Source organism: Hyperolius riggenbachi, chromosome 4 (assembly GCF_040937935.1).
Source record: "Hyperolius riggenbachi isolate aHypRig1 chromosome 4, aHypRig1.pri, whole genome shotgun sequence".
Classification (NCBI taxonomy): domain Eukaryota; kingdom Metazoa; phylum Chordata; class Amphibia; order Anura; family Hyperoliidae; genus Hyperolius; species Hyperolius riggenbachi.
Genome location: NC_090649.1, coordinates 341,387,826 through 341,413,878, shown reverse-complemented (window position 1 = coordinate 341,413,878; position 26,053 = coordinate 341,387,826). Strand labels below are relative to the sequence as shown.

Genomic DNA, 26,053 nt, shown 5'->3' with positions numbered 1-26,053 from the left:
GAGTTGTGGTCCAATCAGGAGCTCATACTCACGTCACATCACGGAGCCTGATCAATTGAAGCGCATGAGCGCTGTGGATGGGGAAAGGGGGAGAGGCGACCAAGCCGCAACTCATGAGTACAAATACAACCCGGTTAGCGTCTGACTTCCGTGCCCCTGATGAGTTACAAGACAGTAACGAAATAGATTGGGCGGAGGCAGACGTACTAGGACAACAGAGGCGCCCTTGGAGCTGGACCGGTGGGGGTCGGACACTACTGGAGTCCGTACAGTGTGCCCAGCCTGGCAGCGGGGGAGAGCCCGTGGAAAAAACTCTGTGCGCAGTAAAACCTTTTGGACATGTGAGTGCAACTTTATAATAAAAGTCATTTTAACGAGACAGTATTACACTATGTGAGACCTTTTTGTTTGAGGTATTGCAACACAAAAAGGATAAAGGAGACAGAGCAGCGTACAGCGCCAGGATCCTGAGGAACCTAGGGTCCCTGGATATTGTGTGTGGTTGGCCAGTCTAACAGTGGCCAATCTATCTGGTGAGTTTGATCACTAGTGGGTGCTTATGGTGGAGGTGCTGCTGGTATTGATGCAAGAACACCAATGCAAGGATATGAACAGTATATAGAAGTAAATGAAGTTCAATACTGATGGTGTGCGCTAAACATAACTATAAAAACCAGTATATGCTGCTCAAAAACTGCACTTTATTGCGAATTATTTAAAAAGGCACACACATATGTAATCAAGAGATGTCAGGGGATAACCTGTCATATAGATTAATGTATTGATAAATACAATACTATGTGCTGCAACTGTCGAGGACAGTAGGAAAAAGTCCCTTAATGAATAGCAATATTCCTAATTGTGGATCAGGTCACATCTGACTATCAATAACTAATTGCACCCAACTGATCAGAAAGAACCACAACATTGGTACCAAGATGTATAAAGCCCAATCTGTGGAAAAAACATTAGACCATACGGTTAAACATGCCTGTAAGGCCCAAGGCGAACGGTTGTTAAACCTTGGTAACTCCACCTGAACTGTGGCGCAGTATAGTTAGTACCGCGGGTGGACAACTGGATACAAAGTCACTCTATTGCGATCAGTGTCCCATGCATACTGAAAATATACACTTATCTGATCCGGTAGTATCTCTTAGTACGGCAAGCTGCATGAGCTGAAGCACATTGACCATATTGGTTACGCCAATTTCTGCCCTCTGTGAGTGGTTATGACCATATTATGCACTGATATCTGGGTCTCTTCACAAGAACACAATATTGGCGTTACCAAGGTTTAACGACCGTTCGCCTTGGGCCTTACAGGCATGTTTAACCGTATGGTCTAATGTTTTTTCCACAGATTGGACTTTATACATCTTAGCACCAATGTCGTAGTTCTTTCTGATCAGTTGGGTGCAATTAGTTATTGATAGTCAGATGTGACCTGATCCACAATTAGGAATATTGCTATTCATTAAGGGACTTTTTCCTACTGTCCTCGACAGTTGCAGCACATAGTATTGTATTTATCAATACATTAATCTGTATGACAGGTTATCCCCTGACATCTCTTGATTACATATGTGTGTGCCTTTTTAAATAATCCACAATAAAGTGCAGTTTTTGAGCAGCATATTCTGGTTTTTGTCCTTTGTTTGTTATTATATTTCTCCTCACCTTTGTGTGTGTGTCCTCTAGGTACTCTGGTTTTCTCCTACATCACAAGAACGTTCATAAAAATGAATTGGGTTTCCCCTAAAATTGGCTCTAGACTACTATATGTGACTATGGTAGATATTAGATTGTGAGCCACTCTGAGGGACAGTTAGTGACAAGACTATATACTGTATTTTTTGCCGTATAAGACGCTCCGGAATATATATACTAAACCTGGTGCGTACATGTTCCAGGAGCATCTTGCAGATGTTCTCTCCCCAATTGGTGTCCCCCATCTGTCCCTAGTGTGTCCCCTTCTGTCCACAGTGTGTGTCCTACTGTCCCCAGTATGTCACTTGTGTGTGTCCTGCTGTTCCCAGGTGTCCCCAGTACGTCCCCTGCTGCCCCAGTATGTCCCTAATGTGTGTCCTGCTGTCTCCAGTATGTCCCCTGTATGTCCCTGGTGTGTATCCTGCTGTCTCCAGTATGTTCCTAGTGTGTGTCGTACTGTCCCTAGTTTGTGTCTTGTTGTCCCCAGTATGTCCCCTGCTGTCCCCAGTATGTCCCTAGTGTATGTCCTGCTGTCCCCAGGTGTTCCCCAGTACATGTCCTGCTGTCTTCATTATGTCCCTAGTGTGTGTCCCTAGGTGTTCCCACCCTGCCCACATTGTACCTTGTTTCTACGCACTCCCTGGGTGGTCCCCAACTTCCCGCTTGTGTCGCCGCGTTCCCCCGATGTAAATAGCTGTGCCGTGCTCATCTTACCTAAACCAGTGGATTCTGCGAGGATTGGAGACCTCTCTTCACACACGCGGCTCCACCTAGCGAAGGCTTCTGCTGATGATGCAGCAGAAGCAATTATTAGAGTTGAAGTGTGGAAGTGAAGAGAAGTCTCCAATCCCTGCAGAAGGCACTGGCTTAGGTAAGACGACCGTGGTACAGCTATTTACACCAGGGAAAGCGGCAACATAAGCGGGCAGTTGCGGACCACACAGGGAGAACATAGACACAAGCGGTGGCAGGGGTTGTTTGCAGACATACACGCGGTTTGTGGGCAGGGAGCGGACCACACAGGGGGAGCAATGGGCACACACGCAGGGCAGAGCAGCACACAAGGGGCAGTGCAGGAAATCCCTGGCGTGGCAGTGGTTCGCATCGGCGGGCATTTGTAAGTCGGAGATTCCCTTCCTTTGCCGTATAAGACACAGGGACTTTTTCTCCCCATTTTAGGGGGAGAAAAAGTACGTCTTATACAGTGGAAAATATGGTATACTCTGTACAGTGTTGTGGAAGATTTTGGCATGATATATAAATACTAAATAATAAAAATAATAATAATAGTTATGTAACACCAATGACACTTTTCAAACAGAATAAAGAGTGTAAGTAATTTAAAGGAGCTAAGAAAAAAATTCCAAACAATAGTCTGAAGAGAAAAAAAAATCTGATACCTGCTAATTTTTCTTGCATCTTTAGAGTCTCCAAAGATTTAGAATGAATTTCAGTAGGAACACTTGGCTTGGTATCTGTGATCATGCATTTTGATCCTTCTGCTTCAAATTGCTTATGTGAAAACTGGAGCTGACTTGTAAACTTTTCATGCTAAAGAATAGAAAAGAATAATTTTATCTCTGGACATGATATCTATAACAATGAATTAACTGTCTTCTTTGATACTTTAATAACAGTGTATGAACAACATCTCAAAGTTTCTACTGAAAAACATAATTAGATCATTTATTTGAAAAGTGGGCATGGTCAAAAATCTTTTGTCTCTAATGCTTTTACCATAGACCCTGATTAAGCACAAAGTCTGACTGCATTAGCCACATGCTTGTTTCAAGTGTGTGTTATACACAGAGCCGGGACAAGGTACTCCAGCACCAAAGGCTGAGACGCCAAAGTGCACCCCTCCATCCCTCTCACCCCAGCTGTAACACACTGATTGCTATTAGACTAAGAGGCCCCCAACAATCTCTAGTTATCTGGCTTGCAGTCACTGTGCATGTATAAATGTATCCCCTTTTCTTATTTCTCTCTGCTTCAAACACAATAGAAGAATGATAGCTTAGTGAGTTGTGTGCCCCCTCCTACACTGTACCCTGAGGTTGGAGCCTATCTCACCTCTGCCTCGGCCCTGGATATACAGTAGATTCTACTGCGGCCAGAGATCAGCAGGAAGTTAGGCAACTGGTATTGTTTAAAAGGAAATCAATTTGGCAGCCACCATATCCCTCTCAGTTCAAGTGTACTTTAATACTTAACCACTTCAGCCTTCAGTCGTTTTCACTTTATGCATCTGAGCAATGTTCACCTCCCATTCATTAGCCTATAACTTTATCACTACTTATCACGATGAAATGATCTATATCTTGTTTTTTCCACCACTAATTAGGCTTTCTTTGGGTGGTTCATTTTGCTAAGAGCTACTTTACTGTAAATGCATTTTAACAGGAAGAAAAAAAATGCATTTTACACAGGAAGTTACATGAAGCACTTAGTGATCGGAAGACCTCCGGCGAGAAGGAGGTATGTGCTCAGCCTGCCGCCGCCGCTGCCACCAATGATTGCAGAAGGGAAAGCGCTGAGAGGAAAGCAGGAGGTGAGGGAGGGGGGAGATTTCCCCCCCTCCCCACCACTTTGCGTCCACGCTCTCCTCTTATGCCCTGGGGGGGGGCCGGGAATCTCTAGGTACGCCCCTGCTCACTAATGCTCTAAAACCACAGCTGAACTCTGGTCCCATACCTTTTGTGTCCCCACTTCTCCCTCTAGCTTGTAAGCCTTCGGCAGGGTCCTCCTGCTTATGTCTAATCACGCACTTTCATTACCGTACACCCATAGTATACCGTATATACTCGCAAGCAAGCCGAATTTTTGTCCCCCCGAAAGTTGGGGGGTCGGCTTGCTTGCGAGTCACATTGGTCGGTGGTCGTAGGCCGTACCCCCCCCCCCCCCCCCCCCCCCGGCTATTAGCTTACCCTGCGGCCTCTAATATTCCCCTCTCCGTCTCCCGGGCATGTAAATAGTTCACAGCAGCTCGCTCCACGGCGGCTGCTGCGTGATGACAGGAAGCTGTAGGCAGAGCGGTTTCCATAGTAACGGTTTCCATAGTGAGGCGGGGGGCACTATCCTAGCTATACTGAGCACTATACTAGCTATACTGGGCAATATACTAGCTATACTGGGCACTATACTAGCTATACTGAGCACTATACTAGCTATACTGAGCACTATACTAGCTATACTGAGCACTATACTAGCTATACTGGGCAATATACTAGCTATACTGGGCAATATACTAGCTATACTGGGGCACTATACTAGCTATACTGGGCACTATACTAGCTATACTGAGCACTATACTAGCTATACTGGGCAATATACTAGCTTTACTGGGGCACTATACTAGCTATACTGGGGCACTATACTAGCTATACTGGGCACTATACTAGCTATACTGAGCACTATACTAGCTATACTGGGCACTATACTAGCTATACTGAGCACTATACTAGCTATACTGAGCACTATACTAGCTATACTGAGCACTATACTAGCTATACTGGGCAATATACTAGCTATGCTGGGGCACTATACTAGCTATACTGGGCACTATACTAGCTATACTGGAGCACTATACTAGTTATACTGGAGCACTATACTAGCTATACTGGGGCACTATACTAGCTATACTGGGGCACTATATTAGCTATACTGAGCACTATACTAGCTATACTGGGCACTTCACTAGCTATACTGGGCACTACCTACCCATACTGGGCACTGTAAACTATACTGGGACACACTGGGGGGGATCACACGGCCAGCATTTCCTACCCCTGGCTTATATGAGGGTCAATCATTTTTCCTGGTTTTTCAGGAAAAAGTTGGGGGGTCGGCTTATATGCGGGCCGGCTTGCTTGCGAGTATATACGGTATATCTGAGTGAACTCCACTTGCCTAATCTCCATGCTCCCATCCAGTGACTGACTAAGCAATACCTTGTACTCATACTGTGCTGCGTGATTTGGTTTGCATGTATTGCTGTATTGTCTTATTGCTGTATGTTACCCCTAAATATTGTCTGTAACCTTAACTAATGTAAAGCACTGTGTAATATGTTGGCGCTATACAAATACAATAAATAAATAAATAATACACCATGAGATTTTTTGACAGCCGGGTGCTCACCAATATTAGGTGAGGCACTCATCTAAAAGAGCCTGGAGAGAACACTGAATATGGGTGTTATGGTTGCATTTCATACTGGGGTGATTATTGCATTTAATAAGTGGGTTAATTTCACGTATCACAAAGGGCGGTGATTTTTGCATTTCATATGGTTATTTGCTGCTAGGGTCAAGGGATATTGCAGATAGTAAACAGGGGTCATTATCATACTAAATTATCTGCAATACCCCACCACCCCAGCTGCAAGTAACATCCATAAGAAATAACATGCATGTGAACTCTGCAAGAATCGCCCCCCACACACTGTCCTTTCAAGCCACCTGCACATACCTTCAACTCTGGATCTATGTTCCGTATTTACTTTTTTTTGCAGCTTTTCACAGACTTTGCCCAACTAGTACAGCCAGGGCTGGATTTGTAATTTTGACTGCCTTAGGCAAACGTTTCACAACTGATCTCTGGCAGATTTAGGCCCGGTTCACATTAGCATTTGCCAACGGAACCGGCCGTACGGTTCCGTGGTCCATTACGCTGAGTGGACAAAAAATGCTGTAGGACCCAATTTTCCGGACCGTTTCGCTCAGCTGAACGGAAACGGAAGGTTTTGCAGCATATAGGAACCAATGAAAACGGATGTCTTACAACACACTGGCTGTAAAACGGACCGTTTTCACCGGATCTAGCTGGCCTGATCCGTATGTCCGGTTCCGTAAAAAAACGCTAATGTGAACCAGGCCTAAAACAATGTGATTGAATCTGCCAGATAAAAATCAAGTAATTTATGGGTACTTACATCTTATGGGCAACCAAGCAAGCGGACTGAGACAGACAGCATTCAGCTGCAGCCTCCATCCCTAGCAAGTCAGCTAATCTATATTGCAGCCATTGTTTATTTGTTTCACAGGTACTGTAGCTTGAAAGCTCTGTGTACTCTCTGCATACTCTGCACAATATCAGATAAAATGTGCATTAGCAGAGGTCTCACTCACACCAGAGGAAGGATGATTATCCGTTCCGTTCATGTACAGAGCTCTGAACTTCTCCCGGTATCAGAGAAGCTCGTGTTGTGTACAGAAGCATCGAGGAAACAAAGGGGGCAGGGTGGCAGAACTCATTGCCATGCACTGCCCTATTCTATATGGAGCTGCCTGGAAGGGATAGGACTGGCTGCCGCGCTGACATTCATGCAGCCAGAACAGGAGAGACGCTGTGTGGATTCGCTCGGGGGAGGGAGAAAGAGAGTCTGTGCAGCTTCAGGCTTCTTCCCCAGCCTCAAGTCAGTCACACAGGACTAGTCTCCCTGCGCTCCGTTCGCATGTGTCCCGGGTGGCCGCCTCTGCTAGCTCAGCAGCCTGCAAGTTAAAACATGTAAATGTAATACAGACACAGGCAGCCAGCAAAGCGGGGCGGCTGACTGCGGACTAGAAGAGCGGCTTTCTGTTACTGCGGGTGACAGCTATAGACAAGATAACCTGCCCTGCCCCTTACAACCAGCCCGGCCAATCACTGTTTAACATTCAAGCAGGAGGTCACATAGGCAGAGAAGCGCTCCTGCAGTGTATAGCGGCGGATTTCGGTATTGCAGGAGAGCCGAGCGCTGATTTATAGCAGGCAATGGAATGCTCCTGCCTGCAGAAGGTTTACGTCACCAGCTTTAGCTAGGTAGGCGGGATTTCAAAACAGCCGGGCGGCCCGCCCACCTAAATAGTCCTGGGGAGAACACTGTAGATGATTCAATAGATAATTTCCAACAGATTCGATCTTATTTTTCGATCGTTTTTCTGATCGATTTCTCATAGAAGTGAATGGAAATCGATTTGAAAAACTATCGGAAAGTTGATCAGAAAAGCAATTGGAAAATCGATCAGACAGTAAATCTGCTGAAAAATCTAATTGTGTATTCCCAGCATAAGAGATACTATACGAGACTTCATAACCTTATTTCTCAGCATCAGCATGGGTTTACTAAGGACAGGTCCTATTGTACTAACATGTTCAGCTTTTATGAGGTGGTGAAAGCTAGTGTGGATATTAGGAATGCTGTAGATGTCTTATGCTTGGACTTTGAAAAGGCCTTTGATACTGTTCCCCACAACAGTCTGGTGCAAAAGTAAAGGATGCAAGGACTGGGGAAGAATCTGTGTGCATGGATGGGGAACTTGCTAATGGACAGCTAAGATAGCTCAAAGACAGAAAATAATACAAAATAACCCACTAACTCTTCATGCAGACTTCTCATCTAACCCCAGAATAAAAACAACTCTGATATTTCACACAGAGGAAACCGAGGCCTGGCATACTGCTAGCTGCAAACAATGAGCTTTTTGTCCCTAGGCCTTCTCAAAGGACATGAGGACCAGGGATGAGCAGAAACTACGCCAGTGCGAATTTACGCATCGTAGTTCGCATCTACGCATCGTAGTTCACAGGCGAAGTTTCAAACCTACGCTTACGAATTTACGCGTAGCGAAGTACCGCTACGCGTAGCTTCCGCCCACTATGCGTAGTTAACATGTGTATTGCGTAGTGAACTACGAATGCGTTACTCGCGTCTAATTTTCCGCATGCGATTGTATGCATACAAATTTACGCATTGGAAAGGGGAATGCACGCATAGAAGGGTTACCAGTATATGCATTTCTAAAGAAATTAATGCGTACAATTTTCTGCATACGGGCATAAGTATCCGCATACACTACACTTCGGACTACGCGTAATTGCGTATTTCAACGCGTATTCTACGAAATGCATACGAAGCGAATATTTGTTTGGCGAAGCGTAATTGCGTAAAACTACGCGTATTTCCAGCGTAGCGAATTTGGCTGACTACGACCATCCCTGATGAGGACATGATCTGCGCATGGAGGAAAACGTTTTAGCCATTTATTTAGGAAAGGGTTCTTTACAGTAAGAGTGATTAAGATGTGGAATGCATTGCCACAAGAAGTCGTTATGGCAAACTCTATACCTGCATTTAAAGGGGGCTTAGATGCTTTCCTTGCGTTGAAAGACATCCATGGCTACAATTACTAGGTAATGCCTAATGATGTTGATCCTGGGATTTTATCTGATTGCCATCTGGAGTCGGGAAGGAATTTTTCCCTTTTGGGGCTAATTGGACCATGCTTTGTAAGGGTTTTTTCGCCTTCCTCTGGATCAACAGGGATATGTGAGGGAGCAGGCTGGTGTTGTACTTTGTACTGGTTGAACTCGATGGACATATGTCTTTTTTCAAACAAAATAACTATGTAACTAGGTAAATTCAAAAACACTAAAATAGGAGGTATGCCAAATAGGAAACACATCAGAATTATAGATCACAAAGACCCACAGCCTGTTTTGCTGACTTTCTAGTTTGTACACACTGGCACAATCCTGATACAAGGTGTACAATACTACCTGGATGAGTTTGAAAAGCTGTATCTCCACACGCAAAATCAAGTTATATGTCAAATAGAAAACCAGCCAGATCCTGATGCCATAAAAAGTGAACATACACCTTTATTTATTTTCAATGCAACTCTATGGGCTGGCAGCAGATCGACCTAGATTTTCCATCCTGTCAGATAGATCAAATCGATCGAAATCGGCTGCAAAATGATAGATCAGCCGTTTCATCATGCATCGATTTGCGATCAATTGCTGAATTTGACCAGTATATGTGCCCCTAAAGACTGCAAATTGAAAACACCCAGCTTAATCACTTCACCTCCAAGGGTTTTTTCCATTTTTACATGTCAGTGCTACTTCCATTAACCACTTGAGGACCACAGTCTTTCTACCCCTTAAGGACCAGGCACTTTTTTTCCATTCAGACCACTGCAGCTTTCACGGTTTATTGCTCGGTCATACAACCTACCACCTAAATTAATTTTCCCTCCTTTTCTTGTCACTAATACAGCTTTCTTTTGGTGCTATTTGATTGCTGCTGCGAGTTTTACTTTTTATTATATTCATCAAAAAAGACATGAATTTTGTCAAAAAAAAAGATTTTTTAAACTTTCTGTGCTGACATTTTTCAAATAAAGTAACATTTCTGTATACATTTTTGTCCTAATTTATTGTGCTACATGTCTTTGATAAAAAAAAACAAACTATTCAGTGTATATTTATTGGTTTAGGTAAAAGTTATAGCATTTACAAACTATGGTGCAAAAAGTGAATGTTCCCATTTTGAAGCATCTCTGACTTTTCTGAGCACCTGTCATGTTTCATGAGGTGTTAAAATTCCAGGATAGTATAAATACCCACCAAATGACCCCATTTTGGAAAGAAGACATCCCAGAGTATTCACTGAGAGGCATGGTGAGTTCATAGAAGATTTTATTTTTTGACACAAGTTAGCGGAAAATGACACTTTGTGACAAAAAAATAATAATTTCCATTTCTGCTAAGGCCCGGTTCACATTAGCGTTCCAGGTCCGGCTTCCCCGGACCCGGAACGCTCCGTACACAGCGGATGGTGAATGGATACATTGTTAATCAATGTATCCATTCACACTCGTGCGCCATCCGGATCCGATCCGGGAACGCAGCTCCGGGACGGTCCGGCTTTTTTTCCAACATGCGCTATTATTCAGTCCGTCCCGATGCGGCTGCGGACCCGGGCCGGATCCTGACCCTTCGCATGCGGCCATGCTGTGCAATGGGAAACGGATGTTTCCCATCACACTGGCAATAGGACCGGATGCTTTCAGCACCGGTCCTATGCCACTTGGGGGGCCCGGACTACACGCCGGTATCCCCCATGCTTGCAGTGCCTTTCCGGCACTGCAATGTATCTAGTTCCAGCTACTTTATTGTAGCCGGAACTGATACATGCATCCGGCGCAACTTGTGGCCAGCGCAGAGACCCTACGGTCTCTTTGCGGCCCCCGGACCCGGACCCCGGACACTTGCGGACTCGAACCGCAAGTGTGAATGGGGCCTAACTTGTAACAAAAAAAAATGAAATCTACCACGGACTCACTATGGCCCTCTCTGAATACCTTGAAGTGTCTACTTTCCAAAATGGGGTCATTTGTGGGGTGTGTTTACTGTCCTGGCATTTTGGGGGGTGCTAAATTGTAAGCACCCCTGTAAAGCCTAAAGGTGCTCATTGGACTTTGGGCCCCTTAGCGCAGTTAGGCTGCAAAAAAGTGCCACACATGTGGTATTGCCGTACTCAGGAGAAGTAGTTTAATGTGTTTTGGGGTGTATTTTTACACATACCCATGCTGGGTGGGAGAAACATCTCTGTAAATGATTTTTTTTTTACACACAATTGTCTATTTACAGAGAGATTTCTCCCACCCAGCATGGGTATGTGTACAAATACACCCCAAAACACATTATACTACTTCTCCCGAGTACAGAGATACCACATGTGTGGCACTTTTTTGCACCCTAACTGCGCTAAGGGGCCCAAAGTCCAATGAGTACCTTTAGGATTTTACAGGTCGTTTTGAGACATTTGGTTTCAAGACTACTCCTCACGGTTTAGGGCCCCTAAAATGCCAGGGCAGTATAGGAACCCCACAAGTGACCCCATTTTAGAAAGAAGACACCCCAAGGTATTCTGTTAGGAGTAGGGTGAGTTCATGGAAGATTTTATTTTTTGTCACAAGTTAGCGGAAAATGACACTTTGTGAAAAAAAACTATAAAAATCAATTTCCGCTAACTTGTGACAAAAAATAAAATCTTCTATGAACTTACCATACTCCTAACGGAATACCTTGGGGTGTCTTCTTTCTAAAATGGGGTCATTTGTGGGGTTCCTATACTGCCCTGGAATTTTAGGGGCCCTAAACCGTGAGGAGTAGTCTTGAAAACAAATGTCTCAAAATGACCCTTGAAATCCTAAAGGTACTCATTGGACTTTGGGCCCCTTAGCGCAGTTAGGGTGCAAAAAAGTGCCACACGTGGTATCGCCGCACTCGGGAGAAGTAGTTTAATGTGTTTTGCTGTGTATTTTTACACATACCCATGCTGGGTGGGAGAAATATCTCTGTAAATGACAATTTTTTGCTTTTTTTACACACAATTGTCCATTTACAGAGATATTTCTCCCACCCAGCATGGGTATGTGTAAAAATACACCCCAAAACACATTATACTACTTCTCCTGAGTACGGCGATACCACATGTGTGGCACTTTTTTGCACCCTAACTGCGCTAAAGGGGCCCAAAGTCCAATGAGTACCTTTAGGCTTTACAGGGGTGCTTACAATTTAGCACCCCCCCCACTTGCCAGGACAGTTAACAAACCCCACACATGACCCCATTTTGGAAAGAATACATGCTAAGGTATTCCATGAGGGCCATGGTGAGTTCATAGAAAATATTTTTTGTCACAAGTTAGCGGAAAATGACATTTTGTGAAAAAAAAAAAATTCTGCTAACTTGTGACAAAAAATAAAATGTTCTATGAACTCACCATGCACCTCACGGAATACTTTGATGTGTCCTCTTTCCAAAATGGCATCATTCGTGGGGTCTGTCCTGGCATTTTAGGGTCTCTGCAATCATTACATGTATGGTCAGTATTAGGAGTTTCTGCTATACTCCTTATATTGGGCATACGGGTAATGCACTCTGGGATGAAAGGAAAAATGAACGTCAAACAATCAATCAATCAATCAATGTGGATGAAAAAATATCTGCCAAAAAAATTTGAAAAAAAAGAGGGTAAGGCGTCTGCCAGGACATAGGAGCTGCCACCCAAAAACGTCCAAACCCACTCAGCTCGTATGCCCTGGCAAACCCGATTTATCCATTCACACCGATCGATGTGGATGAACAAATCATTGCCAGAGTTCTCTTTTGATACAAAGTGCTTGCCAAAGCATATGAACCCCAACACCGCTTCTCGGCTCATGACTGCGGAGGAGAAATCTGGTCCTGCAGCGCTGCATGCACCGATTTTGTGTAACCTGACAGAAGCACAATGCTTCTGTCAGGATGCACCATCAGTGCTGCAGCTGATTGGTCGGTCGGTCTGGATAGAAAAAAAAAAGAGAGAAGAAAAAAGGAAAAAACAAAAAGGAGGGGAAGGTGTCCGCCTGGACATAGGAGCTGCCGCCCCTAAAAATCCAAACCCACCAGCTCGTATGCCCAGGCAAACCTGATTTATTCATCCACATCGATTGATGTGAATGGAGAAATCATTGCTTGAGTTCTTTTTTGATACAAAGTGCTTGCCAAAGCGAAAGAACCCCAACACCGCTCCTCGGCCCATATGCCTCGGCAAACGTATCTTTTTGACTGCGGAGGAGAAATCTCGTCCTGCAGCATTGCATGCACCGACTTGTGTGTAATCTGACAGACGCACAATGCCTTTGTCAGGATGCACCATCAGTGCTGCAGCTGGTTGGTCGGTCGGTCTGGAGAGAAAAAAGAGAGAAGAAAAACGAAAAAACAAAACAAAAAGGAGGGGAAGGTGTCCGCCTGGACATACGAGCTGCCGCACCAAAAATCCAAACCCACCAGCTCGTATGCCCAGGCAAACCTGATTTATTCATCCACATCGATCGATGTGAATGGAGAAATCATTGCTTGAGTTCTTTTTTGATACAAAGTGTTTGCCAAAGCATATGAACTCCAACACTGCTCCTCAGCTCATATGCCTCTGCAAACGTATCTTTTTTACTGCGGAGGAGAAATCTCGTCCTGCAGCGCTGCATGCACCAATTTTGTGCAACCTGACAGACGCGCAATGTTCTGTCAGGATGCACCATCAGTGCTGCAGCTGGTTAGTCGTTCGCTCGGTCCACCTGGAAGGTTAATGGATGGAAAAAAAGAAAAAAAAAATAATACAAAAAAAAAAACAAAAAAAAACAAGCAAGCAGCAATGCAATTACTTCATTAACGTTAATAAACTTTGAACTTTTGAAATCAAAACCTTAACATTGCGAATCAAACATTAACTTTTTTGCTTATCTGTTTTTTTTTTTTGTTTTTTTTTTAACTTACCTCCCGAGGACAAACCTCTCCTCCCCCATGGGACAATTTGCGAAGTGCAAATCGCACAGAGTTGTGGTGAAGTACATTACGCATTTTGTCCCAAGTGAAAGGAGAGGTTTCTGGCAGCCCTGTGTATTAGGGTCTCGCGAAACCAGATGTTTGGTTTCACACTGCATATCGACATATCCGGTGGGTCGAGCCTGCCGCACCGTATCGTCCAAAACAGACCTTCAGGGAATACCACAAGAGTAGCATTCGGCCTAGTAATGAACTGTGTCGCCATAGACTAACATGACCTCCGGGCCGATCAAAATTGCAGCAGAAACCATGCAGTAATGTAGGCATGCACTAGCGTTAAATCAAGCACTTCCGGCGTGGGGGGGGGGGGGGGGGGACCGTAAAGTGTGACTTTCGCTAGGCATTTTGCCCTAACGCATCGCAGCAGTGTGAAATAGCACTGAGAGACCCTTGTGTGCCTACCGCTGTGTCTGGAGTTCCCTACTCTCTAATAGTGTGCCTGCTCGTGGTACCTCTCAAAACACTCCCCTAGGCATAGGCCAGGCTGGTCAGGACAGGTGGGACAATAAACAGTGGAGTCACGCCTTATTCCAGCCCTGCTGCAGACACGACAACATTTTCTTCTGATTCGGTGACCTGGGGTACTCGGAATTGGATAGGCGTAATGCCTTCCATGCAGCCGGCTAGTTGCATCTTGGGGTTGGGCCACGGCACCTCCTGGTTACAGGAGTTCCATAGTGATCTGTCTCTGAAATTGTAGAAACGATCCAGTTCTCCCAACCTTACTGTAGAGAACAAAGCTGTTGTAAATTGCCAATTGAATGAGGTAAAAAGACACTTTTTTATACCAGTGTCGTTTTTCGGGCAACTAAATAGGGCGCTAACCTCTGGTCATTGAAGTCCACCCCTCCCATGTTAGTATTATACTCATGAATGACAAGGGGATTTTCAATGACCTCAGTTCGCCATTGAATTTCAATTGTCGTGTCTGCGTGAATGGTGGACAGAAAGTAAACGTCCCTCTTGTCCTTCCATTTCACCGCGAGCAGGTCGTCAGCACACAAGGCGGCCCTCTGTCCCCGTTCAAGTCTGGTGGTAATGAGCCGTTGGGGGAAGCCCCGGCGACTAGGCCGTACGGTGCCACAGCATCGGATTTTTTCTATTTTTAAGTGCTGAAAGAGGGCAACACTTGTGTAATAATTGTCCACAAAAAGAAGGTGCCCCTTCTGGAACAAGGGTGACACCAAGTCCCACACAACCTTTCCACTGCTCCCCAGGTAGTCAGGGCATCCGACCGGCTCAAATTTTGAGTCTTTTCCCTCATAGACCCTAAACTAAGACGTATAGCCTGTGGCCCTTTCACAGAGCTTATACAGTTTCACCCCATACCGGGCGCGCTTGCTTGGGATGTACTGTTTGATGCGAAGGCGCCCGGTAAAACGTATGAGGGACTCGTCTACGCAGATTTGCTGTTCAGGGGTATAAGCATCTGCAAATCTGGATGACAGGTGGTCTATGAGGGGCCGAATTTTGTGGAGCCGGTCAAAAGCAGGGTGGTCACTTCGATGACAGGTTTCGTTGTTATTGAAGTGCAGGAAGCGCAGGATGTTCTCAAATCGTGTCCTGGACATGGCAGCAGAGTACAGGGGAACATGACATGCTGGGTCCGTAGACCAATAAGACCGCAACACATTCTGCTTTAATAGTCCCGTGTGAAGGAGAAGGCCCCAAAAAATTTTTAATTTTGGAAACTTGGACTGGTTTCCACCGAAAAGGTTGGACAAGGAACTTATTCGGATTGGCGGTTATGTATTGTGTGGCCTTACGGTTGGTCTCTGCCACGATTAAGTCTAAGAGATCCAGGGTGAAGAACAGATAGAAAGAGTCTAGGGCTGATCCTAGATTATCTGTCTCCACCTGGACTCCAGACTGGGCGGTGAAAGGGGGAAGTACGGGTGCGGCGGAATCAGGGGATTGCCAATTTGGATTTGCCAGCACCTCTGGTAAACTAGGGGTAGTACGGGCCTGTCTTCTTGGTGGCTGCGACTGGGATCTTACTGCACGTGCCACCGAACCAGTTTCAACTTCCATGCTGGTGCTTGCCACTTCACCAGGGTCTACGGAAGTACTGGTGCTAGGTCCAGGAGATGTTGTGCTGCTGGTGCTTGCCCCACTATGAAATCTCAGACCAGCACTAACACCACTCTGCTGCCCTTGAGGCCGATCCTGCGCCACCTGCGGTCCAACAACATGGGGTGTGGTACGCCTGGCTCTAGCTGAAACCTCAACCTCGTCATCACTATCGGTCAGGTTCAAACTCTGACCTGGAAGATTCGTCGAATAAGGCGTCCCAATCGTCCTCATCCGACTGGGCCATGTACCTGAAAACCTCATCATCGGAATACCCCTTTCTTGCCATGGTGGACTGCTAAATTTAGGAGGTATTCCTCTGAGACTACCCAGAAAAAAAGAGCACCTACCTAGCAAAAGGGAGTATTTGAGAGGTAGAAAGCTGTGGTCACTGAGTTTTGATAAAAAAAAAAATCAAAACTGATGTTTACAGTGCCACAGCTATTGTACAGTGTTTGTTTGCAGTAAACAGAAAAAAAAATTCTGTCACTGCAGTGGGGCAGGCTGAACGCAAGTGCAGGCGAACGATCAGGCCTGATCGGGCAAACACTGCGTTTTTTTGTGGATCCTAGTGACCCTAATATAGATCTGACTGCGATCAGTAATGATCACTTACAGATACTATATAGTACCAATGTTGATTAGCGACAGTGATGATGCTAATTAGTGACTGTGGTGCAGTGGGCTGAACACTAACTGACACTTACAAAGGGGCCTAGCTAACTGGCCTAACTGCTAACACTAGTGATACTAAAAAAGTGAGTTTTCACTGATCACTGTTTTTAGATCACAAGGATAGTGACAGGGGAGTGGTGGCGAGTGGGGAATCAGAGGCAATCAGAAACAATCAAAGCCAATCAAAGGGCAATCGCAGGCCAATCACAGGGCACTCCAATCACGGGACAATCAAAGCCAATCACGGGACAATCAAAGCCAATCACAGGCCAATCACCGGGCAATCAAAGCCGATCACGGGACAATCAAAATTGATACGAGGGATGGAAGCTCTCACTTACCAAGAAAGGTTAGATAAACTGGGTTTATTTAGTCTAGAGAAAAGACTGCTTAGAGGAGATCTAATTAACATGTATAAATACATTGGAGGGCAATATAACAGCTTGGCGGATGAGCTTTTTGTCCCTAGGCTTTTACAAAGGACTAGAGGACATGATGTGTGCATGGAGGAAAAACCTTTTAGCCATTTATTTAGGAAAGGGTTCTTTACAGTAAGAGTGAATAAAATGTGGAATGTATTGCCACAGGAAGTAGTTATGGCAAATTCTATATTTGCATTTAAGGGGGCTTAGATGCTTTCCTTGCATTGAAAGACATCCATGGCTATAATTACTAGGTAATTTCCGGTGGTGTAGATCCAGAGATTTTATCTGATTGCCATCTGAAGTCTGGAAGGATCTTTTCCCTTTTGGGGCTTATTGGACCATGCCTTGTAAGGGTTTTTCGCCTTCCTCTGGATCAAAAGGGGTATGTGAGAGAGCAGGCTGGTGTACTTTATTTTCTTTTTGAACTCAATGGATATGTCTTTTTTCAACTCAAATAACTATAACTATAAGAGGGAGAAGGGTGAAAAGTACAGGTAGTGAGGTGAGCTTTAGAGATTAGTGAAGAAAGGTGCTGTTTGATTTAGACAAGGAAGGCTGTTAGAGAAGAGGTGGTCAGATAAAGAGGGTAAGGAGTAATTTCTAGTGGGTGAGCAAACAGGCAGAGAGGAGTATGGAGTATGATGCAAAATCTTTAGCTGGTTAACATGGGGGTCCTTATCCACATGACAGAGGACAAAATATTGAAAACACTTTAAACATATACAGTATGTCAGTGCCATCACGATCATTCCATGTGTATTGTGAGAATCACCCACTTTACCAGAGGCATGCATTATTAAGAAGTTGCTGTGAGGAGGGAGCCCAAGTTTGGGAGAAGCTGCATTGAACACAGCTAGAGGAAGTACTACTGATCATAAGACTTCAGTAAATCAGAGAGTTAATTGCTGTGTGGTGCTGGAGTCGAGGTTGTAGCTGGAAAAGTTAAGGATTTATGTTTAAACTTTTGTTGAGGTTACTAGCAGCCGTAATTAGAAGAGCAGTGGTGGACCTTATGCCCAAACAACTATATAAAGGAACACAACATTTCTCTTTTTTTCATTAGAAGTTTAGCTCTAACCTAGTTCCTTAGTTCAACATTTGAACCTAACCTTAGCTCAACATTTCACTTGTGATAAACATTTGGCCAATATCCTAGATATTATGCTCAATTTATAGTTTGAAAGAAAATTGAAAAGAAAAAAACACCTTAAGAGCCTCTTCAGGGACTTTCATTTTTCCACGTGTTACTGTAAAAAGGTTGGTATGTATGTTTTGCTAAGGAAAGTAACTTTGGGGGCAGGGAGAAAGAAAGAAAATGTAATGTTTTTATGCAACAAAACAAGCTCTTACAAGCTATTTAACTATTATGCTAACACTGATCAATAAATACATCCAAAATTCAAAGGCACTATAACAGTTCATTTAACAAGTATTTTCATTCCCACATTTACTTGTACCGTAATACTAAAGCACACATAGAACTAGGGTGGAGGAGGTGCCCCAATCAAGCAATCAGTCAATCAATCAATCAATCAATATGATAAGAAAAGCTTACCTCCAAGTAAGGAAAACACCTATATGTGAGGTTAAAAAATATTTTACCTTGCAAATACACATTAGATCAATATATATTCGAAATGCCCTTGAGATCTGGAGTTCAACATTCGATCCCCCTATGTAAAAATGGCAGTGGGCGAGGGTCCTGTTGTGCAATTTTACAGCTTATTTCCTCAGGGCCTCCGCACACACAAACCGAGGCAAGCAGTGGCTTGGGGCCTCACTCTCACAGAGAGCCTTGGTGGCTTGCACTAGCTGCACCCCCCCCCCCTTCTCCCCCGCGCTGTGCCCCCTGCCGCTAATTTACAAACCTCAGATGTGATCAGAAAAGAGAGTGGTGCATGGTGCACGCAGAGGACTTTATGTACAGAAATGATGTCATCGGCCACTTCCTGCATTTGAATTTCACTGCTCAGTCACCACGCATCACTGTCTTATCTTCTGATCACGGCTGATCTGAGGTCTGTGAATTAGCAACAGGCTTTGCAGTACAGGGGATGAGGGGGGCTCCCTGTAAGGAGGGGAGGGGGATACAGTATAACTCTGTAGGGGCTAACTTGGCTACCTGTCCTGGGGGATGGGGCTACCTATATACAGGTTTTACTATACTGAGGGAGGGGAAGCAATCTATCCTGGGGGTTACCTATACTGAGTCCCCAGGGAGAAAAGCGCTATATAAATATTATTGTTATTGTTGTTATTGTTACTGAGGACCGGGGGGGGGGGGTACCTATCCTAAGGGCTATCTTGGCAATCTATGCTGAGGGAAGGGGGTTACCTATTTAGCGCACTACCATAACTACCTATACTGAGGGGAGGGGGCTACTTATCCTGGGGGGGGGGGGTCTCTCACAAATAAGTGCCACTTGGGGCGGCAAAAAGCTAAGCACTGCTGTATTTTTTACACATTATTTACAGGAAGCACTATCAGAGGAGAAAGCATTATCTGACATTACACTTTTACTCTGTCTCCCTCTCCGTTTGCACACCTGCTGGCTGCAGCTTGCATAGGGGCCTACAATAATGTCTTAAATGCTTCTCCTGGGACTAAATTATTGAAAGTATACACTTGCATCCAGGGCCGCTTCTACCACCGTGCGGGCCGTGCGACTGCACTGAGCGCAGGCCAGCAGGTGAAGGAAGGTGGGCGCAGGATGGAGGACACTGCTAGGGAGCCGCTCAGTGTTTACGCTATTTTCTGTGCACACGTGTGCACAGCAGATATAAGCAGCCAGGTCCCCGGCGGCTGCACTGTGTGAGAAGCATAAGGCTTCTTTTTTTTCTCCCTTCCCTCCCGCCCTCCAATCAGTAACTCTCATTTTTGAGCCGGTGCCTTTCTCCAGCCAATGAGAGTAAGGAAGCCAGCCGACCGAGCCCGCTCCTCTGTCTCCGTTAAGAAGACCAGGCATAAGCAGCAACAGGACAAAAAGCTGTGTTCTGCTCTGTCCAGGATGTCCGCATTATTTTTCTTTTCAAGCCAGCCAGCCAGCCAGGTATAAATTTCCAGTGTAATCCTGTGAGACTGTGTCGTCTGCTACGGAGGTATATAACCTCTGCAGCCAGGAGCAGATGGCACAGAATTCCTCTGCTTACTGTGTGTGACATTATGCAGAGCCCTGACAGCCAAGGCAGGAATGCATGTCTCACACAAACAATGCTGTACACAATAATGGTTGGAAATCTTACCTAAAGTAATGCTGTGCAACTTAGTGTATTGTCTAGCATTGCACACAAAACTTTTGTTTCATTGTGAGCTGCATGTATTTTCTATTTAAGTTTCATAAATTATGTCAGTCATGCTGGTTTCTCAGTGAATTAAATAATATAAATCTGGAGGACCTGTATGGGCCATTTGGGGGATTCTAAGGTGGCTGTGACACAATTACTTGGGGGGTTCTCTCTGGCTGAGGGGGTTTGGGAAGACTTGCATGTGCCACTGGGGGTGGGGTGCTTACCAACTAAGGTAGGTTTGTTGTCCTGTCAGTGCCAACCCAAGACCTCCATTATGTGGGGGTGGGGGACACCTACCTATCTAACCTATATTGGGAGTACCTACCTATATAATCTATACTGGGGGCAGCTACCTATCTAACCTGTACTGGTGGCACCTACCTATCTAGCTTATACTGGGGGCACCTACTTATGTAACCTATACTGGGGGCACCTATCTATCTAACCTGTACTGGGGGCTTCTACCTATCTAAGCTTTGCTGGGGGCACCTACCTATCTAACCTGTACTGGGGGCACCTACCTATCTAGCTTATACTGGGGCACCTACCTATGTAACCTACACTGGGGGCAGCTACCTATCTAGCCTATACTGGGGCACCTACCTATCTAACCTGTACTGGAGGCTCCTACCTATCTAGCCTATACTGGGGCATCTACCCATCCAACCTATACTGGGGGCACCTACCTATCTAACCTATACCTGGGGCTTCTACCTATCTAGCTTATACTGGGGTCACCTACTCATCTAACCTATACTGTAGGCACCTACTCATCTTACCTATACTGGGGCACCTACCCATCTAACCTATACTGGGGGCACCTACCTATGTAACCTATGCTGGGGGCAACTATACTTGCTACCTATACTGGAAGCACCTACCTGGCTAACCTATACTGGGGCACCTATGCGAGGCTACCTATACCAGGGGGACCTATAGCTGGCTACCTATACTGAGTGCAACTGGACCTGGCTAACCTATATTGCGGGCACCTATACCTGGCTCCGCGGGGGGGTGGGCGCAATTTTTACACCCTCGCCCTGGGTGCATTTTAGCCTAGAAACTGCCCTGCTTGCATCACTATCTCTTAATACCAGCGCGAGCAGGCTAGAGATTGGGAGCGTCAGGCTGTTTGTATTGTGAGTGTGCTATCACAATGGGTGCACTGCCACATTACTTCCCCTTTAGCATATGGCCGCATGGGCTTCCTTCTACTTGTGCAGGTCACAGCAGGCGCTTAGCCCACAAAGCCCTGCTTGAAAGTGTTGCTGGTAGAAAGTATCACTTTCAAGCAGGGCTTTGTGGGCTAAGCGCCTGCTGTGACCAGACATCTGAAGCCCTATTAGCGGAATTTTCACACGCTGTGAGAAGTTTATGACATTGATCCCAGATTGTGCTGCAGCAAGGTTGTATGTATGTGGTGCTGGTTTGAGTGAAGCAGGATCCTGCTGTTTTAATGTTGCCTTTTATTACCGTTCCATAATTATACGTATTACATAAGCACAAGGTTCTATTAGTCCATCCATTATATTGTTATAAATGTATTTGTGGTGTGAGGAATCACCAAACTAGGGGAGCAGCTTACCATTGTTTCAGTACTCCTGGCGCAAAACTTTTAACTATATTACTTTCCCCCACTTCCGCCCTCTGTCACTTTCCCTTGATCGCCCCCAGTCTATTTAGTGCCGAGGAATAGCGCCCACACACTACAGAGGTGCTATTGTTCCTCCTGATCCTATTGCAGGTAATGTATGTTTTTGGGGGTCTTTTTTCAACTCCAGCACTGTACGAGTTCTATATACTATATACTCTACTGCATGAGTTTAAATCACAACACCTATGCTTCTAATGTGAAATGTGGGCCAGTATGTGCCCATCAGGACTGGATGTACAGTGTTTTATATGTATTTAGGTTTATTTCATATGGGTTTTTATATGGTTTTATATGTTTGCTGGGGATATCTATTCAGTCTTTATTTTATGTTGTTTTTAACCACTTGATGACCCAGCCTTTACCCCCCCTTAAGGACCAGCGCTGATTTCGCTGATCTGTGCTGGGTGGGCTCTACAGCCCCCAGCACAGATCAAACACCAGGCAGAGCGACCAGATCGCCCCCCTTTTTTCCCCACTAGGGGGATGATGTGCTGGGGGTGTGTGATCGCTCCTGCCTGCGTGTGGCTGGCGGGGGTGGGGGGGGCACCTCAAAGCCCCCTCCACCGCAGGATTCCCCCTCTCCCTCTCCTCCCTCCCTTCCCCGGAGTTCGGAGGCTGCACAGGAACGGATCTGTCCTGTGCAGCCTCTAACAGGCTCCTGCCTGTCATGTGACAGCGATCCCCGGCCGCTGATTGGCCGGGGATCGCTGATCTAGTGCAACGCTGCTACTGTTAGCAGCGTTGTACAAATGTAAACAAAGCGAATTATTTACGCTCGTGTTTACATTTAGCCTGCGAGCCGCGATCGGCGGCCCGCAGGCTATTCACGGAGCCCCCCGCCATGAATTGACAGGAAGCAGCCGCTCGCGCGAGCGGCTGCTTCCTGATTAATTAGCCTGCAGCCGGCGACGCAGATCTGCGTCGCAGGTCCTGCTGCTGCCACTTTGCCGACGCACATTATGAGTGCGCGGTCGGCAAGTGGTTAAAGAAAAATAAGCTTTTCCATATGGATAGGGAACTGGCTTATGGACAGAAAACAAAGAGTTGTGGTCAATGGATCATACTCAAAATGGGTGACTGTTAGCAGTGGGGTCCCACAGGGGTCTGTACTGGGTCCAGTGCTCTTCATTTTATTTATTAACCTCCTTGGCGGTAATAACGAGCTCAGCTTGTCCATTACCGCCGGAGGGCGCCGCTCAGGTGGGCCGATTTTCATCATTTTTTTAGTTAGAAAAATTTGAGATGCTAGCATAATATTGCCCCTGTTTAACTCTCTAGTAAGGCCACATCTGGAATATGGAATTCAGTTCTGGGCACCACATTACAGGAAAGTTGTTGCAGTTTTAGGCCTCGTTCAGACAATACGGGCTGCCGTGCGCATTTTGGCAGCGCGTATAGTATGCGACCCGCAAGAACGGTAGAAGGGCATAGACAGCCCTTCTACCGTTCCCATCAGCCCTATCGCGTGCTGCGTGCCTTTTTGGGAATCGCAGCGCAGATCCCATTCATTGTAATGAATGGGATCTGCAGTGCAGCACATAGGAGCGCAGATGGCGTGCAATCGGACGCGTTGTGTTCCGATCGCACAGTCATCTGCGCTAAATGATGTGAACAAGGCCTTAGAGCAAGTGTAGAGACGAGCAACAAAATTGATACGTGGGATGGAAAGGCTAGATAAACTGGGTTTATTTAGTCTAGAGAAAAGACGCCTTAGAGGGGATCTAATTAACATGTATAAATACATCAGAGGGCAATATAAAAGCTTGGCGGATGAGCTTTTTGTCCCTAGGCCTTCTCAAAGGACTAGAGGACATGATCTGGCCATGGAGGAAAAAAGCTTTAGCCATTTATTTAGGAAAGGGTTCTTTACAGTAAGAGTGATTAAGATGTGGAATGCATTGCCACAGGAAGTAGTTATGGCAAATTCTATACCTGAATTTAAAGGGGGCTTAGAAGCTTTCCTTGCGTTGAAAGACATCCATGGCTACAATTACTAGGTAATGCCTAATGATGTTGATCCAGGGATTTTATCTGATTGCCATCTGGAGTCAGGAAGGAATTTTTTCCCTTTTAGGGCTAATTGGACCATGCCCTGTGGGGTTTTTTCACCTTCGTCTGGATCAACAGGGATGTGAGGGAGCAGGCTGGTGTTGTACTTGCTCTCTGGTTGAACTCGATGGACGTACAGTATGTCTTTTTTCAACCCAAATAACTGTAACTATGTATATGTCTCCTGTACTGATATAATATGTTGCGACTTCAGTAATTACTGGAAGTAGAATACAATTTTTTTGGTGTATGCGTTTTTTTGGACGATGCATAGACCAATCTTACATGTATTTTTTCTATAATACGTCATAGCTTCCAGTGCTAGTACTACTTTTTTAATGTACCCTGTTCTTTAATCTCATACTGCAGCTGTATCCTTTTGATAAGACATGCTAGATTTTTCACTGTTACTATCAGGAGTGCCATTGGTCTTGGGGGGTATCATGCCCCTGATTAAGCCCTGTCCTAAAACAAAATCATGCCTCCAGTGCGAAGCCACGCCCCCAATGGTGTTTGTACTGCTTTCTGTCCCCTTGTGCCTCCTTCTGTCTCCTTGTGCCATCTTCAGTCCCCCTGTGCCACCTCTGCCCCTCTGTGAGTCCCTCGGTCTCCCTTTGCGCCTCCTTCTGTCACTTTTAGTCCCCCTATGCCTCTTCCCCCCTGTGGGTCCAGAGATGGATTAACGAGTTCACCCCCAAGGGTTTTTACCCTAACGAACCAGAGCAATTTTCTCCTGTCAGTGCTCCTCCCTTTAATTCCCTAATAACTTTATTACTACTTATCACAACAAAATGTATATCTATACCTCGTTTTTTTCACCACCAATTAGGCTTTCTGTGGGTAGTACATTTTGCTAAGATTTTTTTTTATTCTAAATGCGTTTTAATGGGAAAAATAAGAAAATATTTATGTACTTTTCTAACTGATTTTTTTTACAAGTGGTTTTTTTTTGGGGGGGGAGAGGGGGGGGTGTGTGGAAGTGTCAGTTATTAATTTTATTCATATTGTGTATACTTGCATGTGCCTGTATGTGTAATTTTACTTTTTGGCCACAAGATGGCGATAGTGAACACTTTCCCATTATAGGAAGTGGTCACTTTTTTTTTTTTTACATTTTACTAACTGTGACTGTTTCCTGTTTTTGCGAATGCATGTGGCCGATGTTCACGGTCACGTCCATTCATTCCAGGCATTGCGATTGGGTAGAAGATCGCTCGGTCCTCTTCCCCAATCGCTGAACAGGGAATCCCGATGGAGGCGGCGCACACATGGCGGAGCGGCGGCGGGAATGCGCGACTTATTAAAACGTCCTGTTGTCGTTTATAGACACGTTTTAATAAGTCAGAATGCCGTTAAATAGTTAAAGTGAAATAGTGCCCTAGGCAAGCAACAACTTTGGGCCCAGACTTGATGGCCACCTAGTTTTTTGGCAAGATTTGTTGGAGGTTAGCATAAATCGGGCCCCTAGGCACGTGTCTAAGTTGCCTTGTGAATGATCCGACTCTGTGTGCGTCCATCTGTGCCTCCTTTTGTCCTCCTTTGTGCCTCCCTCTTTCCCCTTGTCCCACTATCTGTTCCCGTCCCCCTCCTGCGCTCCACCCGTCCAGCGTGAAAAGGGAGAGTATAGTGCAGCAGAAGCTGTGCTCTAATCTCCCCTCTGGTGTCCAGTGCTGTGCCTGTGCAATCATCCTGTTTTCTGCTTCCTCTAGTGCTGACTCTCCTCATGTAGTGTGTAATCACAGTGAGTGGTAAGCGGACAGGCGGAAGCACAGCACTGGACTCCAGCGGGAGCCAGGTGGGGGCAAAACCTCTGCTGCACTATACTGTGCATTTACACACTAAGTTGGAGTAGTGCAGAAAAGGGGTATGCAACAAAATGTGACAAGAACAGTGGGTTGTTTGTTTCTCAGGGACTCCCTGTATTATGCATCCACCCTATACAGCACACGGTTCATATTCTCCAGTGTGTTTTTTTTTTTCTGATGGTGGTGGGTGACACAGGACTTTTTGCCTGGAATAACA

The 26,053-nt window shown here is 45.4% G+C and overlaps 1 protein-coding gene across 4 annotated transcripts in view; it reads right to left on the bottom strand.

Annotated features, from left to right (window-relative positions):
- The window catches only part of CEP170 (centrosomal protein 170), a 771,544-nt gene that overhangs the window by 591,406 nt on the left and 154,085 nt on the right, over positions 1 to 26,053 (bottom strand). For all 4 annotated transcript variants that reach the window (XM_068231897.1, XM_068231898.1, XM_068231899.1 and 1 more), the window contains exons 5-6: positions 18,247 to 18,305; positions 3,111 to 3,261 (exon numbers count right to left, since the gene is read on the bottom strand). In XM_068231897.1, coding sequence (XP_068087998.1) covers positions 3,111 to 3,261; positions 18,247 to 18,305 — 210 coding nt within the window. The remainder of the gene's footprint in view (positions 1 to 3,110; positions 3,262 to 18,246; positions 18,306 to 26,053) is intronic.